Source organism: Ranitomeya variabilis, chromosome 3 (genome assembly GCF_051348905.1).
Source record: "Ranitomeya variabilis isolate aRanVar5 chromosome 3, aRanVar5.hap1, whole genome shotgun sequence".
Classification (NCBI taxonomy): Eukaryota; Metazoa; Chordata; class Amphibia; order Anura; family Dendrobatidae; genus Ranitomeya; species Ranitomeya variabilis.
The window spans coordinates 614,281,429-614,297,800 of record NC_135234.1 but is presented as its reverse complement, the minus strand read 5'-3'; the positions used below and the strand labels follow the sequence as shown (position 1 = coordinate 614,297,800).

At 44.8% G+C, this 16,372-nt stretch overlaps 1 protein-coding gene across 2 annotated transcripts in view; it reads left to right on the top strand.

Moving 5' to 3' along the window:
- NUFIP1 (nuclear FMR1 interacting protein 1) overlaps positions 1 to 16,372 on the top strand; it is a 72,081-nt gene that overhangs the window by 26,919 nt on the left and 28,790 nt on the right. For both annotated transcript variants that reach the window (XM_077297358.1, XM_077297357.1), the window contains exon 5: positions 516 to 592. In XM_077297358.1, the coding sequence (XP_077153473.1) occupies positions 516 to 592 (77 nt within the window). The remainder of the gene's footprint in view (positions 1 to 515; positions 593 to 16,372) is intronic.

The following is a 16,372-nucleotide window of genomic DNA, read 5'->3' as shown; positions in this document are numbered from 1 at the left end:
ATGTGATGTGTGTATTGTGCTTTCTTTTGAAGAGCTGTTCTAAACTTGGTTTGCCTCTTAACTCCACCATTAAATACAGACCAACAATGTGGCCTCCAAGCGATTGTAATTTGCTTCCTGCTATAATTGTAAGATTAAGTATTCTTTTCAAACAGGGGACAGCAAACTCAGACATGTATAGTATGTCCACGAGATGTACCAAAAGTGTCTGATATTTGCCTGCTCCGTGCCTAGAGCCAGGTATGTGTCTGACGTGCTCCCTGCACCGCTCAAGTTGATTGAAGAGTCTCTTCCATGTTAGTACTTAGTGACAGACCGTCAATCACCTGTAGCAGCCGGCTAGGGGTGGATCTTCAAACTATAATTTCTCCGAGAAGCCAGCGTATTTCAGATAAATATGTACCTGGCTGTAGTCATGCTGCCTGTGGTTTGGGTAGCATGATTGCACTGCCTGGTGTCTTGCCTGTATTTGCGTATCCAATGTAAAACCACATATTTATACTTTTTTATTCCAGATGCATGGACCTGGATCCAAGAGAATAAAGCTAGACACACCAGACGAAATCAGTAAATGGAGGGAAGAGAGACGAAAGTAAGTGTCTTTGTTACTATGTCTTCTTACTACCGAACATTGTATGTCAGGACAGAAATATTCACATGAAAAAGAGGTAGGTGGGCACCATCAACAATGAAACGGGATCAACCTCAGGCATGTCAACAATTTGTAGCAAGAAAAAGAAACATTCATAAAGTCAGGGGCCACCAAATAAATTAAAATGTTTATTTAGACTTTACAAGAAAGCCAAAAAACATTAAAAACATATATTAGAATACACATCCATTTGTGCACCACAGTATACATAAACATGAAGGTGTTGTATAGACACCAAATCTACTATATAATCGTCTAATTCTGTCTGTCTGTCTGTAACGGAAATCCTGCGTCGCTGATTGGTCGCACCAGCCGCCTGCGACCAATCAGCGACAGGCGCAGTCCGGCCGCGAATTGTCTTGGGATTTCAACCAAGCTTCGCGGATTGGTCGCGCCCGGCTGGGCTCCACCAAACCAGTGAAGCGGTGTTTAAATCCCGCACCAATATCCCACGGCTGATTGGCCTACCTGCGGGCGTGTGATTAGAGTCGTTACACAATACACAGCAGGAGCACATTTATAAGATTATCTCAGCACAGGAACATTTTATTTAAACACATCCAATTATATAACTTATTATTACTATTATTATTATTATTATTTATTATTATTCCAAAATCTGATGAGTAAAGTGAACTTTTGTTTGTGGGAAAACTCCTTTAAAGGGAACCTGTCACTCCGTTTTTTCAAGATGAGATAAAAATAGCGTTAAATAGGGGCAGAGCTGTGCTTTACATTAGTGTATTTTTTGTGCCTTTATTCCCCACCTATGCTGCCGAAATACCTTTGTAAAGTCGCCGTTTTGGGCTGTCACTCACGCTGGTCTGGTCCTATGGGCGTGGTGACAGCGCTGTTTCTTCCCCCAGATCCTGCTCCTCTTTCTGTTGGTGTGCGCATGCCCAACAGGCGAATCCACTGCGCAGCTGAAGGATAAGAGCGCGATCTGCGCTATTCAGCGGTTTATCGGTGGGCGCGGCCATCTTCCTGAGGCCGCGCGTGCGCAGATGGTAGTGCTTGGCTTCCCGGGGCTTCAGGAAAATGGCCGTGGGATGCCGCGCGTGCGCAGATGGAGATCGTGGCGGCCATTTTCCTGAAGCAGAGTTCGCATCTCGGCTTCAGGAAAATGGCCACCGCGATCTCCATCTGCGCACGCGCAGCATCCCGCGGCCATTTTCCTGAAGCCCCGGGCAGCCAAGCACTACCATCTGCGCACGCGCGGCCTCAGGAAGATGGCCGCGCCCACCGATCACCAGGGGAATAGCGCAGAACGCGCTCTTTTTCCTCACCTGTGCAGTGGATTCGGCACTTGGGCATGCGCAAACCACTACGCCACCAACGGAAAAATAAGCAAGATCTGGGGGAACAAACAGCGATGTCACCACGCCCATCCGACCAGACCAGCCTGATTGACAGGCTAAAACGGCGACTTTGGTAACGTATTTCGGCAGCATAGGTGGGGAATCGGGGTCCACAAAATACACTATTGTAATGCACAGCTCAGGCCCTATTTAACGGTATTTTTATCTCATACGGAAAAAACGGGATGACAGGTTCCCTTTAACCCTGAGAGCTTACACTGGGGTTTCCTAGTAAATCTCTGAAATACGTGATTCAGACAAAACCCCAATGGAACCTTCCTTATAATGAGGCATATGCAGGCACTGTGGACGCCAGTGTCCATCTTTTTAGGATTGCATAAAAGTTTCGTCAGCCACAGTTTTGTGCACTTCTGAAAAGGACAACACTGAACAGACGCAAGATGGAGTCAAAGAGTAACTGTGCCTCATTATGGTGAATTGATCCATCAGGGGATTCATTTGTCATGTCACTCAAAGATTTAGATGGAAACCCCGATGTAAGTACTCGATATAGAGCGCCGGAATAATGTGATCATAAATGTTATGTAAAATGTTCCCAATAAAACCTTCAATTCAATCCATAAAAAAAGGAAGCCCTCACTCAGGTCTGTTATTGGAAATAAAGGGGTCTTCCACGTTACTGGTAGTACAAAGGCTCAGTGAAAGCGAAATGCCTCCTCGCTCCCCAAAAGAAATTCAGAAAAATCTTCGCATCCAAATCCCCCCCCTCCCTTCTGAGCCCCATTGTGCTTAAACCATATTTAGCACCCACATGTTTGGCATTTCTGTAGTGATGAGAGCCCGTCTAATTTACGGGTGCATGTCTCCAGAAGCATGAGCTGGGCGCAACGTACTTGTGACTGCAACGTACTGGTCATTATAAGGGCAGTTTGCATTTTTCACTCGGCAACATCCACTGCTGCTTGTTTCTGGAAAACACCCATGGAGTCAAAATAATCTCTACATCTGTAGATAAGTTCCCAAAGGGTTATAATTTCCAAAATGGGGTCACTTGAGGGGGAGATTCTGCTTTTCTAGCACTTAGGGGCTCTGTATATGGAATCCGCAAACTATTCTAGGATAATCTGCGTTCCGGGAGGGAAATAGCGCTCCGTCCCTCCAGAGTATGGCTAAGCAGTACTGCACAGCCACATATGGGGTATTACTACATTCAGCAGAAATTGTGGGACACATTTTGGTGCCATTTTTACTCATTTTCCTGTATGAAAATGTAAAACTTGGGGCTAACACACAATCTTGGTGGTAAAAATGTAAATTATTTTTTCTTCACTGGCCAATGGTGTCAAAGTCTGTGACGCACCTGTTGTGTCAATATAATCACTACTCCTAGATGAATTCACTGAGAGGTTTAGTTTGTAAACTGGGGTCACTTATGGGGGGCTCTGCTGTTCTGGCACCTCAGGGGCTCTGCCAATGTAACATGGCACCCTCAAACAAGTGCAGCAAAATCTGCACTGTAATATGGTGTTTCTTCCCTTCTGGACTTTGCACTGTGCCTCAAAAGTAGTTTTCGACCACTTGAACTCAGGAGAAGTTGCACAGCAAATTTTGGGTTATATTTTCTCCTGTTATCCTTGTGAAAACTCAAAATTTGGTGCTAAAGATGTTTGTGGGAAAAATGTGTTTTTTACTTTTATTTTTTATTTTCACGGTTTAACGTTATAAACATCTGTGAAGCACCTGGGAGTTCAAGGTGTTCAATACACATCTAGATAAGTTCCCAAAGGGGTTTAGTTTCCAAAATGGTGTCACTTGTTGGGGGTTTCCACTGTTTAGGCACATCAGGGACTCTCCAAACATGACGTCTACTAATTATGCCAGCAAATTTTACATTCAGAAAGTGTAAAGGCACTCCTCTTCCGAGCCCTGCCGTGCACCCAAACAGTAGATTTCCCCCACATATGGGGTATCGGCTGCTCAGGAGAAATTGCACAACAAATTGTGTGGTATTTGCTCCTGTTGCCCTTGTGAAAGTAAAAAAAAATTGGGTCTAAAGGAAGCTTTTTGTGAAAGAAAAGAAAATGTTTATTTTTTTCCTTTCACATTCCAAAAATTCCTTTGAAGCACCTGAAGAGTTAATAAACTTTTTGAATGTGGTTTTGCTCACCTTGAGGAGTGCAGTCTTTAGAATGGGATCACTTTTGGGTATTTTCTGTCACATAGGCCCCTCAAAGTCACTTCAAATGTGACATCCCTAAAAAAAATGGTTTCGCAAATGTTGTAAAAATGAATAATATCTGGTCAAGTTTTAACCCTTGCAACTTCCTAACATAAAAATTGTTTCAAAAATTGTGCTGATGTAAAGTAGACATGTGGGAAATGTTAACTATTTTGTGTGACATAACTTTGATTTACGGGCATAAAAATTAAGTTTAAAAATTTTCGCCAGATTTCCGCAATTCCGCGATTTCCGCAAGTCATATCAAAGAAATGTTACCACTATCATAAAGTATAATATGTCACGAGAAAACAACCTCCGAATTCATGGTATCCATTGAAGCGTTCCAGAGTTATGACCTCATAGTTACAGTGGTCAGAATTGTAAAAATTGGCCTGGTCAGGAAGCTGAAAACAGGCTTCAGGGTGAAGGAGTTAACTCTGCAGCATGTAATTTCTTTCAGCACTTTTGCTACAGATTTGACCCATACTAATGAGTGGGGAAACATCTACACCAAAAACTCAAGTAAAAAAACACAGCGAAAATGGCCGTATTTGTTAAGAGATGCAGAAATGGTGCAGCACTTTCTGCACCAAGCACTTGGCGTGTGAACATCCCCTAATACTCTGGTGCATCTGCTTCTATTGTGCAATGTTATGCTTGTAGTCTGCATGTTATACCATGTTGGAGGGAGAAACACTTTTATTTTTATTTTTTTATTTATTTATTTTTATACGTGATCACTAGTTAAATAACATTGATTGGCGACTGTAAAAACTGGCCCTAATCGTGTTCTCCAGGATCTCAGCTACTGGTAGATTTTTGGGACTCTCGGGGGCGCTATTACCTTATTCCCGATTGCGGTTTTAAACGGAGAGGTGTCATTCATCTAAGTTCTCTGCCTTTAGTCTCATACCCACCACCTGACATCTTTCCAGTGTTTGCTGGGCGATCACTACTCGGTGTAAGTCTAGGAGGGCCTGATTGGGATTCTCATGACCTTATGCCTGTTACCTTTTGACTTGCGGTCACAATGTGGTGTTGGGATCAGAGTGCGGTGCCAGGGAGAGAAGAAAATGACGGCTGGTAAGTATAACACTAAGGGCAGGGAACTCACATTATCAATACCACTCCAGCACTGAGCTATAACAAAGACCCTGGAGTGGTGCTTTATGCTCTGACGTCTGTGACCTCCTTACAATGTAATTGTTTTGTTGCTGGAGGCCTTTTCCTATATTCTACTAGTAGCATAAAGACAATGTTCTACCATTAACACCAAGTACGGTATACCGCAGCTCTAGAAAATCCGCGTGTCCCAGTATGTTTGGTAAACTCTTTCCTTAGCTTAGTTTTCAACATTGTGTCAATCTGATGATTTTCTTCATTATTTTTTCTTTTGATCACTGTCACAACTTTCAGTTGGCGCATGATGGGATTAGCGAGCCGTACAGCAGATGTACTTGGCTTACAAGGGATTGCCCACGCGCCATCCTTAGTACGTTGGTAGTGACAGGTCTGCACTGAGTGAGTGTAAAAGGTATTGTAGGTGTTGTCATTCAGATTTTTCCTCTAACACATATAATCAGATTGGCTTTCAAAACATAATGACTGGCTGTCAGCAGTCCGACAGCGGCAACATTTAATGTACGCAGTCTGCAAAACCTGAGCAGATGGAACAGCAGGTAGTGTGAACATGGGCCAGATTACCGCTGGGTGCATCAGACTGTAGCGCGGAGCTGTCGGCTCATTTTCATCATTGCCGGTGGCTCATACAATAAGTTGGCAAACACAATCTGAAAGATGATATTGTGTGGACATAGGTGAGAGTAGTTCCAAAGTTTCTCTTAATACCTTATGAGAGTTTCAGTAAGAGTGAGTGTCCACGGTAAGTAAACGCTGCGTGATTGACGCTGCAGCGTCAAACACGCAGCGTCCAGATGTTCCAGCATAGTGGAGGGGATTTTTTGAAATCCCGTGTCCACTATGCGTGGAAACCCGCACGCGGTGGCCCTGCGACTCCGGACATGCTGCGCGTCTTTTCAGAATGCAGCATGTCCGTGCTACCTGTGGCGACGCTGCGTCGCCGCAGGTAATATCACAGGACCCTATGGCGAGGGGTGCGATGATCCCGGATGTGTACTGTACACATCCGGCATCATCGCGTCCCAGAAAGGGGGCGGGGCTTAGCGCCGAGCGGCTTCGCCGCTGCGGCGATACCGCCGGCCATCCTGAGCGTGGACACGCACCCTAAGGGTATGTGTCCACGTTCAGGATTGCATCAGGATTGGGTCAGGATTTTCCATCAGTATTTGTAAGCCAAAACCAGGAGTGGAACAATTAGAGGAAAAGTATAATAGAAACATATGCACCAATTCTGCATTTATCACCCACTCCTGGTTTTGGCTTACAAATACTGACGTAAAATCCTGACCAAATCCTGATGCAATCCTGAACGTGGACACATACCCTAAGAGTCTTTACCTGGATGGAGGGATGCAATCAAGCACCCTGCTATGGCTATGTCGTAGGGCTACAGGTGTGTTGAAAGACCAAAATGATTTGTGATAGTTTGCAAATTGCTGATATAGAAATGTATTCTTGTATTCATGAGTCTTTTTACAGTAAAAGCTATGTAATCTACTGTTGGTGAAATGAGCAATTAAATGTTTGTTCTCAAATCTAATCTTTTGCAGTTCTACTGAATAGCAGGCTTGGTCTGGTTAGGCTTCTTTCACACTTTCGTCGTTTAGGGGCCGTCGCAATGCGTCGTTCTGTGGAAAAAAAAAGCATCCTGCAAAGTTGCCTGCAGGATGCGTTTTTTGCACATAAACTTGTATTACCGAAGCATCACGACGTATGGACACACGTTCCATACGTCATGCACTGGATGCGTCGGTATTTGGCGGGCCGTCGTATCGAAAAAATGTTCAAGGGAACGTTTTTTCGTGCGCTTTGTCCTGCATTTCCTACCGCGCATGCGTGGCCGGAACACTGCCCCCTCCTCCCTGAGACTTTACAGTGCGCAGCGGACGCGTTGAAACACTGCGTCCACTGCCCACGTTGTGCAGAATTTGCACAACGTCCGTCGGTACGTTGCGCCGACGCTTAGCGACTGCCCCGTACCGGCGGAAGTGTGAAAGAAGCCTTAAAAAGGATCTTGGGGAACATAGGATACAGTTGGAGATGGTGAGAGCTGGCAGAAGTCCCAGAGATCATGCTCCTGGTGCCACAAGCTAACAACTACATTGCTCGATTCCTTTTTTTTTTTTTTTTTAAGCTCTCCTACCAATGATTGTTGAAAAAGGGTTTCAAGTAATAAAACTTCATCATTGCCAGCAAGATGAATGTTTAACTGACAAGTGATTATTATTCCTGACTAATCATACACATGTTCTTAATGGTGTTATCTTAAAGTCCTTATTCGTGCAATACTCCTATAACATTAGGTGCACACTCTTAAATTCAGGCGAAGATTTAACCATTAGGATAAGGAAGGGCTCAAATGAAATACCAATTTAAGATACAGTAGTTTTATTAAGTAGTAAAAAATACAAAATTAAAATTCAAGAAAGGAGCAAGAATATTCAGTAAACAATGCTACACAAATGAGAAAGCCTAAGGACTGCTGAACTCTATGTGCACACGATGCGGATTTGCTGCGGATCCGCAGCGGATTTTTCCGCACAGAAGCACCAGATCCGCACTGTGATGTACAGTACAATGTAAATCAATGGGATAAAAAAAAGCTGTGCGGAATTGCTGCGGATTTCAAAGAAGTGCATGTCACTACTTTTGTGCGGATCTGCAGTGTTTCTGCACCCCTCCATGATAAAAATCCGCAGTGGCAAAAACCGCAGAAAATCAGCACAAAATCCGCATCAATTCTGCATAAAAACCACACAAAATCCGCATAAAAATCGCAGCAAATCCGCGGCTGCGGATTCTGCCAGGAGATGCAGATTTTGTGCAGAAAATTCTGCACCTCTTTTCCTACGTGTGCACATAGCCTTAGAATCTCAGTGCTATCTACAATATTAAAGTGCCAATACATTTATATCAATGACATTTGAACTGAGGTATGTTCATTAATAAAAAGGCTAAATCATTTTTGTGATCCTTGGTGTTTGAATCAATATAAAAAGAATCAAGACTCAATCGGACAACACACTGACTCTTAGGCTGTGTGCCCACGTTGCATTTTTTTTAAGCGTTTCTGCTGCTTTTTTCCGCTATGGAAACGCTTAAAAAACACTAACAAAACGCATCCCATTAATTTTAATTGCATTCCACAATTGCTGTGCCCATGCTGCGTATTTTTCCGCAGCGGAATCGCATTGCGGTAAAATACGCAGCATGTTCACTTACTTTGCGGAATCGCAGCGATTCCGCCGCCATAGACTTGTATTGGAACACTTGAAATCCGCAAATATTAAAAATGTTTGCGGATTTTAAGTGCATTTGCTGCGGTTTTGTAAATCAAAACCTCAGCAAATAAGAAGTGACATCATGGGCATCACATCATGCCATCCCATGATCCAGGAAGACGAGAATCCCAGATCATTCCCGTCTTCCTGATTGATGGCTGGTATGATCTATGTGTATGTGTTGCATTAGCGGTGTATGTGTGTAAAACTAGACACGGGCTGATGAGACTACTACTCCCCATCGGCCTATGTCTGTTCCCCTTTAGTGGCAGCAGGATCAGCTCGATGGGAGCTGTATTTCCCATCGAACTGTTCCTGCTGTAAAACAAAACAAAACACAATTTTATTTTTTCCCAACTTTATTTGTGGTCAAACACGCTTTACAAACGCTTAGAAAAAAACGCATGAAAAACACATTTAAAAACCCATCAAAATCCTCATGCGTTTTCCTTGGCAAGGGTGTGCGATTTTGATGAGGAAAAATCTGCTTCTATTCCGCAATGTGGGAACATAGCCTTAAAGGGCACCTGTCACCCCGTTTTTTCAGTATGAGATAAAAATACTGTTAAATAGGGCCTGAGCTGTGCATTACAACAGTGTATTTTGTGGACCCCGATTCCCCACCTATGCTGCCAAAATACGTTACCAAAGTAGCCGTTTTCGCCTGTCAATCAGGCTGGTCTGGTCAAAAGGGCGTGGTGTCTTCCCCCAGATCTTGCTTAGTTTTCCGTTGGTGGCGTAGTGGTTTGCGCATGCCCAAGGTCCCGAATCCACTGCACAGGGGAGTTAATAGAGCGCGATGTGCACTATTTCATTGGTGATTATAGAAAAAAACACGTATTTTATGAACAGGTAACAAACTTTATTAAATTGTATAAAAACAAACAATTAAAAATAGCAAACAGTGCTACAAGTGAGCCAAGAGAGTAAGCATATAGGCATCACCAATAGATGGGTAGATAAATCACTAAAGTAACATCCTGCATATAAATACATCAATCCATAAATCAGTAAATCATAAACACCGGGGTATAGTATAGCACTGTGCACAAACACATAGAATTCCTGATCCTCGAAACCCTTAATCCCCAATGCAAAGAGTATGTCTCTATGGGTAAACAGATGCAGGGTTTCAGGTGAAGGTAACGAGCTCCATACGGATACTAGTGCCAGCCATAGGACAAAAAGGGGCCCCTAATGTTAAAACCCCTGAAACAAAGGTAAATAGGAATATGCAGACGATAGTATATTGTAACAAGAACACTTACCAACATCCAAATGGTGATGCCACAGCAGATGGAGATCGCGTCGGCCATTTTCCTGAAGCAGAGTTCCCATCTCGGCTTCAGGAAAATGGCCGCCGCGATCTCCATCTGCGCACGCGCGGCATCCCGCGGCCATTTTCCTGAAGCCGCGGCCAGCAGAGCGCCGCTTCTGCGCAAGCGCGGCCAAAGGAAGATGGCCGCCCCACCGATCACCAATGAAATAGTGCACATCGCGCTCTTTTAACTCCCCTGTGCAGTGGATTCGGGACCTTGGGCATGCGCAAACCACTACGCCACCAACGGAAAACTAAGCAAGATCTGGGGGAAGACACCATGCCCTTTTGACCAGACCAGCCTGATTGACAGGCGAAAATGGCTACTTTGGTAACGTATTTTGGCAGCATAGGTGGGGAATCGGGGTCCACGAAATACTGTTGTAATGCACAGCTCAGGCCCTATTTAACAGTATTTTTATCTCATACTGAAAAAACGGGGTGACAGGTTCCCTTTAAGGGTACCGTCTCACTATACGATTTACCAACGATCACGACCTGCGATACGACCTGGCCGTGATCGTTGGTAAGTCGTTGTGTGGTCGCTGGGGAGCTGTCACACAGACCGCTCTCCAGCGACCAACGATGCCTAGGTTCGCTTGTAACCAGGGTAAACATCGGGTTACTAAGCGCAGGGCCGCGCTTAGTAACCCGATGTTTACCGTGGTTACCAGCGTAAAAGTAAAAAAAACCAAACCGTACATACTCACCATCTGATGTCCGTCAGGTCCCTTGCCGTCTGCTTCCCGCTCTGACTGAGTGCCGCCGTAAAGTGAAAGCAGATCACAGCGGCGACGTCACCGCTGTGATCTGCTCTCACTTTCCGGCCGGCAGACAGTCAGAGCGGGAAGTGGACGGCAAGGGACCTGACGGACATCAGATGGTGAGTATGTACGTTTTTTTTTTTTTTTACTTTTACGCTGGTAACCACGGTAAACATCGGGTTACTAAGCGCGGCCCTGCGCTTAGTAACCCGATGTTTACCCTGGTTACAAGCGATCGCATCGCTGGATCGCTGTCACACACAACGATCCAGCGATGACAGCGGGAGATCCAGCGACGAAAGAAAGTTCCAAACGATCTGCTACGACGTACGATTCTCAGCAGGGTCCCTGATCGCAGTAGCGTGTCAGACACTGCGAGATCGTAACTATATCGCTAGAACGTCACGAATCGTGCCGTCGTAGCGATGAAAATGCCACTGTGTGACGGTACCCTATAGCTAGTATCAACAACCACAAAGGCTGAGATGCATGAATGACATTCAGTATCACCTTGCTAAATTAGCATAACAGGAGGGGCCCACATGCAGCACAGCCTGTGTAAGTGAAGACAACATGGAGCTTAGTGCAAACCACATACATGGTATTTAGCATAAAGATTAGAGCTATGAAAGGTGACAAAGACTCCCATCAGTGCATACATGGCAAAATGCATAAACTGTAAGTGGAGTAAAGCAAAATAAGAGTTGGCCACAGAGAGTTTACCTGGATTCCCGTCCCTCTGCCCCAACGCGCATGTTTCGCTCAGCTTCTTTCACGCCATTGTCTCCTGCAAGAGAATTAAATTCTCCCAGTGAACTGCGGTGAACTCACCTCTGCACCATGCGACTTTCTCACAGTGCTAGCTGGGATCTCACCAAGGTCACCGCAGTTCAGCCCTGCTGGGAACGCAGCCTCATTTACGTCACCGCTAGTCACTGAGTCTGCGCTCCCAGAAGCTCATTCACCAGTGGTTCTCAGCCTGGACGGTCGCATCTTGGCACCGTCCAGGTTGAAAACGAATTATCCCCCAGACATGGATTATGGCGTGAGACAGACCGATGGACATGTGAGGGATATTTTTGTTTTTTGTTTATTCTCTTACAGGACACGAGGGCTTCGGTGGAATTGGACATTAGGTGAGTATAACTGTGTTTATTTTTAAATGAAGCAAAAAACAATTTTACATTTTTATTTAAAATAAAATACTTTATTCTGACTGTGTTTATTTACAATACAACTATAGGATTATGATGTACAAATGTACAATAACAAATTGTATTGTGGTACCGTGTTAGCCAGAAAAATCGATGTGAATACTTTTCTGCCCAGTGATGACAAAAGTATACTAGGAATGATACCTTTATTGGATAACAAGAAAATAATATGTTTGCAAGCTTTCAGAGCACAGTGGCTCCTTCTTCAGGCAAGATTACAAATAGATTATTAAGAAACAAGCACAACATTTAGAGAATATTACAGCAGGACATTTGTTAGGGGATGTGTGAAAGTGTGATGAGTCCATAGATAAGCCAAGGTAATCAAATTAGGCATTTTCTTACAAATGGAGAGGCAGTGGGAATAATGTTCTAAAGGTACCTTCACACTCAGCAACTTTACAACGAGAACGACAACGATCCGTGACGTTGCAGCGTCCTGGATAGCGATCTCGTTGTGTTTGACACGCAGCAGCGATCTGGATCCCGCTGTGATATCGCTGGTCGGAGCTAGAAGTCCAGAACTTTATTTTGTCGCTGATGACCCACTGTCATCGCTGGATCGGCGTGTGTGACGCCGATCCAGCGACGTGTTCACTTGTAACCAGGGTAAACATCGGGTTACTAAGCGCAGGGCCGCGCTTAGTAACCCGATATTTACCCTGGTTACCATTGTAAAAGTTAAAAAACAAACAAACAAAAAAAACAGTACATACTCACATTCTGATGTCTGTCACGTCCCCCGGCGTCCATAGGGTTAAAACTGCTTTCGGCAGGAGCGCAGCTAATATGCACGCGCTCCGGCCGAGAGCTTCCCTGCACTGACTGTCTCAGCCCCGTCCGCAAAGCAGAGCACAGCGGTGACGTTACTGCCGGCTCTGACACATTCAGTGCAGGGAAGCTCTCTGCAGCAGCGCGTGCATTAGCAACGCTCTTGCCGAAAGCAGTTTTAACCCTGTGGACGCCGGCGGGGGACGTGACAGACATCAGAATGTGAGTATGTAGTGTTTTTATTTTACTTTTACAATGGTAACCAGGGTAAATATCGAGTTACTAAGCGCGGCCCTGCACTTAGTAACCCGATGTTTTCCCTGGTTACCCGGGTGCTGCAGGGGGACTTCGGCATCGTTGAAGACAGTTTCAACGATGCCGAAGTCGTTCCCCTGATCGTTGGTCGCTGGAGAGAGCTGTCTGTGTGACAGCTCCCCAGCCACCACACAACGACTTACCAACGATCACGGCCAGGTCGTATCGCTGGTCGTGATCGTTGGTAAGTCGTTTAGTGTAACGGTACCTTAGTTATCTGGAGTCTGTCTGGTGGAGGTGTGAATTGTATCCATGTAGTGACTCATAAATCCAGGTGTTAAATTGAGTCCTAGTGTCAACGAATTAAATATCTTCATTAGTTTGTATTCCCAAATTTTTCTTTCCCTGTGGTCCTTGGGAATACAAACTAATGAAGATGTTTAATTCATTGACACTAGGACTCAATTTAACACCTGGATTTATGTGTATTTGCATTTTCTTTTTTTCACTATCCATTCAAGTAAAAAACGCTGAAAGAAATGACATGCTTGAGAAAAAAAAAAACCAAAACGCTGCAAAGCACAAAATCCTGATGACCTAAAACTAATGTATGTGCATGAGATTTCTGAAATCTCAGGCTTTGCTGGTACTGTAAAAAGCAGCTGAAAAGTAGCATAAAAAAGCAGCAAAAACACCCACTGTTAACATACCTTAAGTGAACCCTGGAATTACTTATTTTTTCACATTCTTGAAATAATACAGCGTGATTATCTAAGTCACAACTAAACTAATAGCAAAGTGGGACACTTAGAAGTCATTAGCTGTCTCCCTGCAGTGCGGATATACCGTATATACTTGAGTATAAGCCGAGATTTTCAGCCCATTCTTTTGGGGCTGAAAGTCCCCCTCTCGACTTATACTTGAGTCATACCCAGGGGTCGGCAGGGGAGGGGGAGCGGGGGCTGTCTAATTATACTCACCTGCTCCTGGCGCGGTCCCTGCAGGTCCCTGGCTCCCCAGCGCCCCAGCTTCTTCCTGTACTGAGCGGTCACATGGTACCGCTCATTACAGTAATGAATATGCTGCTCCACCTCCCATAGGGGTGGAGCCGCATATTCATTACTGTAATGAGCAGTAACGGTGACCACTCAGTACAGGAAGAAGCTGCGGCGCTGGGGAACCAGGGACTGCACAGCGCCAGGAGCAGGTGAGTAAAATGGGGAGGGGGAGCGCTGCGCGATATTCACCTGCTCCCCGTTCCGGGTGCCGCTCAGTCTTCAGCATCTTCTGCAGTGACGCTCAGGTCCGAGGGTACGTTGATGTGGTTAGTGCGCGCCCTCTGCCTGAACATCAGTGCAGAAGACGCTGAAGATGGAGTGGCGCCGGAACGAAGTCAGGTGAATATTAAAAGTGCCGGGGGCCTGAGCGACAGAGGTGAGTATGTGATTTTTTTTTTTTAATCGCAGCAACAGCAAATGGGGCAAGTGTCTGTATGGAGCATCTTATGGGGCCATAATTAACGTTTGTGGAGCATTATATGGGGCAAGTGTCTGTATGGAGTATCTTATGGGGCCATAACGTTTGTGCAGCACTATATGGGGGCAAATATCTTTATGGAGCATCTTATGGGGCCATAATTAACATTTGTGGAACATTATATGGGGCAAATGTGTCTATGGAGCATCTTATGGGGCCATTATTAACCTTTATGCAGGATTATATGGGGCATATTTTAATATGGAGCATCTTATGGGGCCATAATCAACATTTGTGCAGCATTATATTGGGCAAATGTGTCTATGGAGCATCTTATGGGGCCATTATTAACCTTTATGCAGGATTATATGGGGCATATTTTAATATGGAGCATCTTATGGGGCCATCATAAACTTTATGGAGCATTATATGGGGCTCCTGATTCAATATGGATATTCCGAAACACTTAACCTACTGATGTCTCAATTCATTTTATTGGTATCTATTTTTATTTTTGACATTTACCGGTAGCTGCTGCATTTCCCACCCTAGGCTTATACTCGAGTCATTAAGTTTTCCCAGTTTTTTGTGACAAAATACTCGGCTTATACTCGGGTCGGCTTATACTCGAGTATATACAGTAATTCAATATCCACAATAAAATAAATGTACAATACAAGTTTGTGTGTTAGGCCGGGGTCACACGAGTGTATATGCTTTCCTCCAAGAGAATTGGATCAATTATGGTAATGACACTCCAATCAAACTGTGTTCAGAGCATGATCACAATGTCGGCTAAAGGCTGAGTCACACATAACGATATCGTTGCATTGTCACGCTTTTGGTGATGTAGCAACGATCCCGATAACTATCTCGTTGTGTGACAGCGACCAACGATCAGGCCCCTGCGGGGAGATCGTTGGTCGTTGGGGAATGATCAGGACCATTTTTTGGTCGCTGATCATCCGCTGTCATCGCTGGAACGGCGTGTGTGACGCCGATCCAGCGATGTGTTCACTTGTAACCAGGGTAAATATCGGGTTACTAAGCGCAGGGCCGCGCTTAGTACCCCGATATTTACCCTGGTTACCATTGTAAAAGTTAAAAAAAAAAAAAAAACACTACATACTCACCTTCTTCCCTGCACTGACTGTGTCAGCGCCGGCCGTAAAGCAGAGCACAGCGGTGACGTTACTGCCGGCGCTGACACATTCAGTGCAGGGAAGCTCTCGGCAGCTGCGCGTGCATTAGCAGCGCTCTTGCCGAAAGTAGTTTTAACCCTGTGGACGCCGGCGGGGGAAGTGACAGACATCAAAATGTGAGTATGTAGTGTTTTTTTTTTTTTTACTTTTACAATGGTAACCAGGGTAAATATCGGGTTACTAAGCGTGGCCCTGCACTTAGTAACCCGATGTTTACCCTGGTTACCCGGGTGCTGCAGGGGGACTTCGGCATCGTTGAAGACAGTTTCAACGATGCCGAAGTCGTTCCCCTGATCGTTGGTCGCTGGAGAGAGCTGTCTGTGTGACAGCTCCCCAGCCACCACACAACGACTTACCAACGATCACGGCCAGGTCGTATCGCTGGTCGTGATCGTTGGTAAGTCGTTTAGTGTGACTTAGGCTTTAGTGTGATCCGATGCTCTCGGGTGAGAGCATTGTAGCACCAGATAAGAAGATGGAGAACAAAATATATTATTTAATATTTTTAGAGCATCATTGATTCCATGCTGTTGTACATGAGGGGGTTATATACAAAATCCAAGTATCCATTACAGTGAACAAACTAACAATGACAGACTGGTACAGAGGGGAGATGGCAATGCCCTGGTGATTTCCTAACCCCCGCAGACATTAAATGATGCATGCTGCAATTTTTAAAAATTTTTTATTTGTTTTTTCCCCTCATCCCGAATCGGTAAGAGAAAAAAAAATAAAACGCTGATCAGCATTGCCCCATAG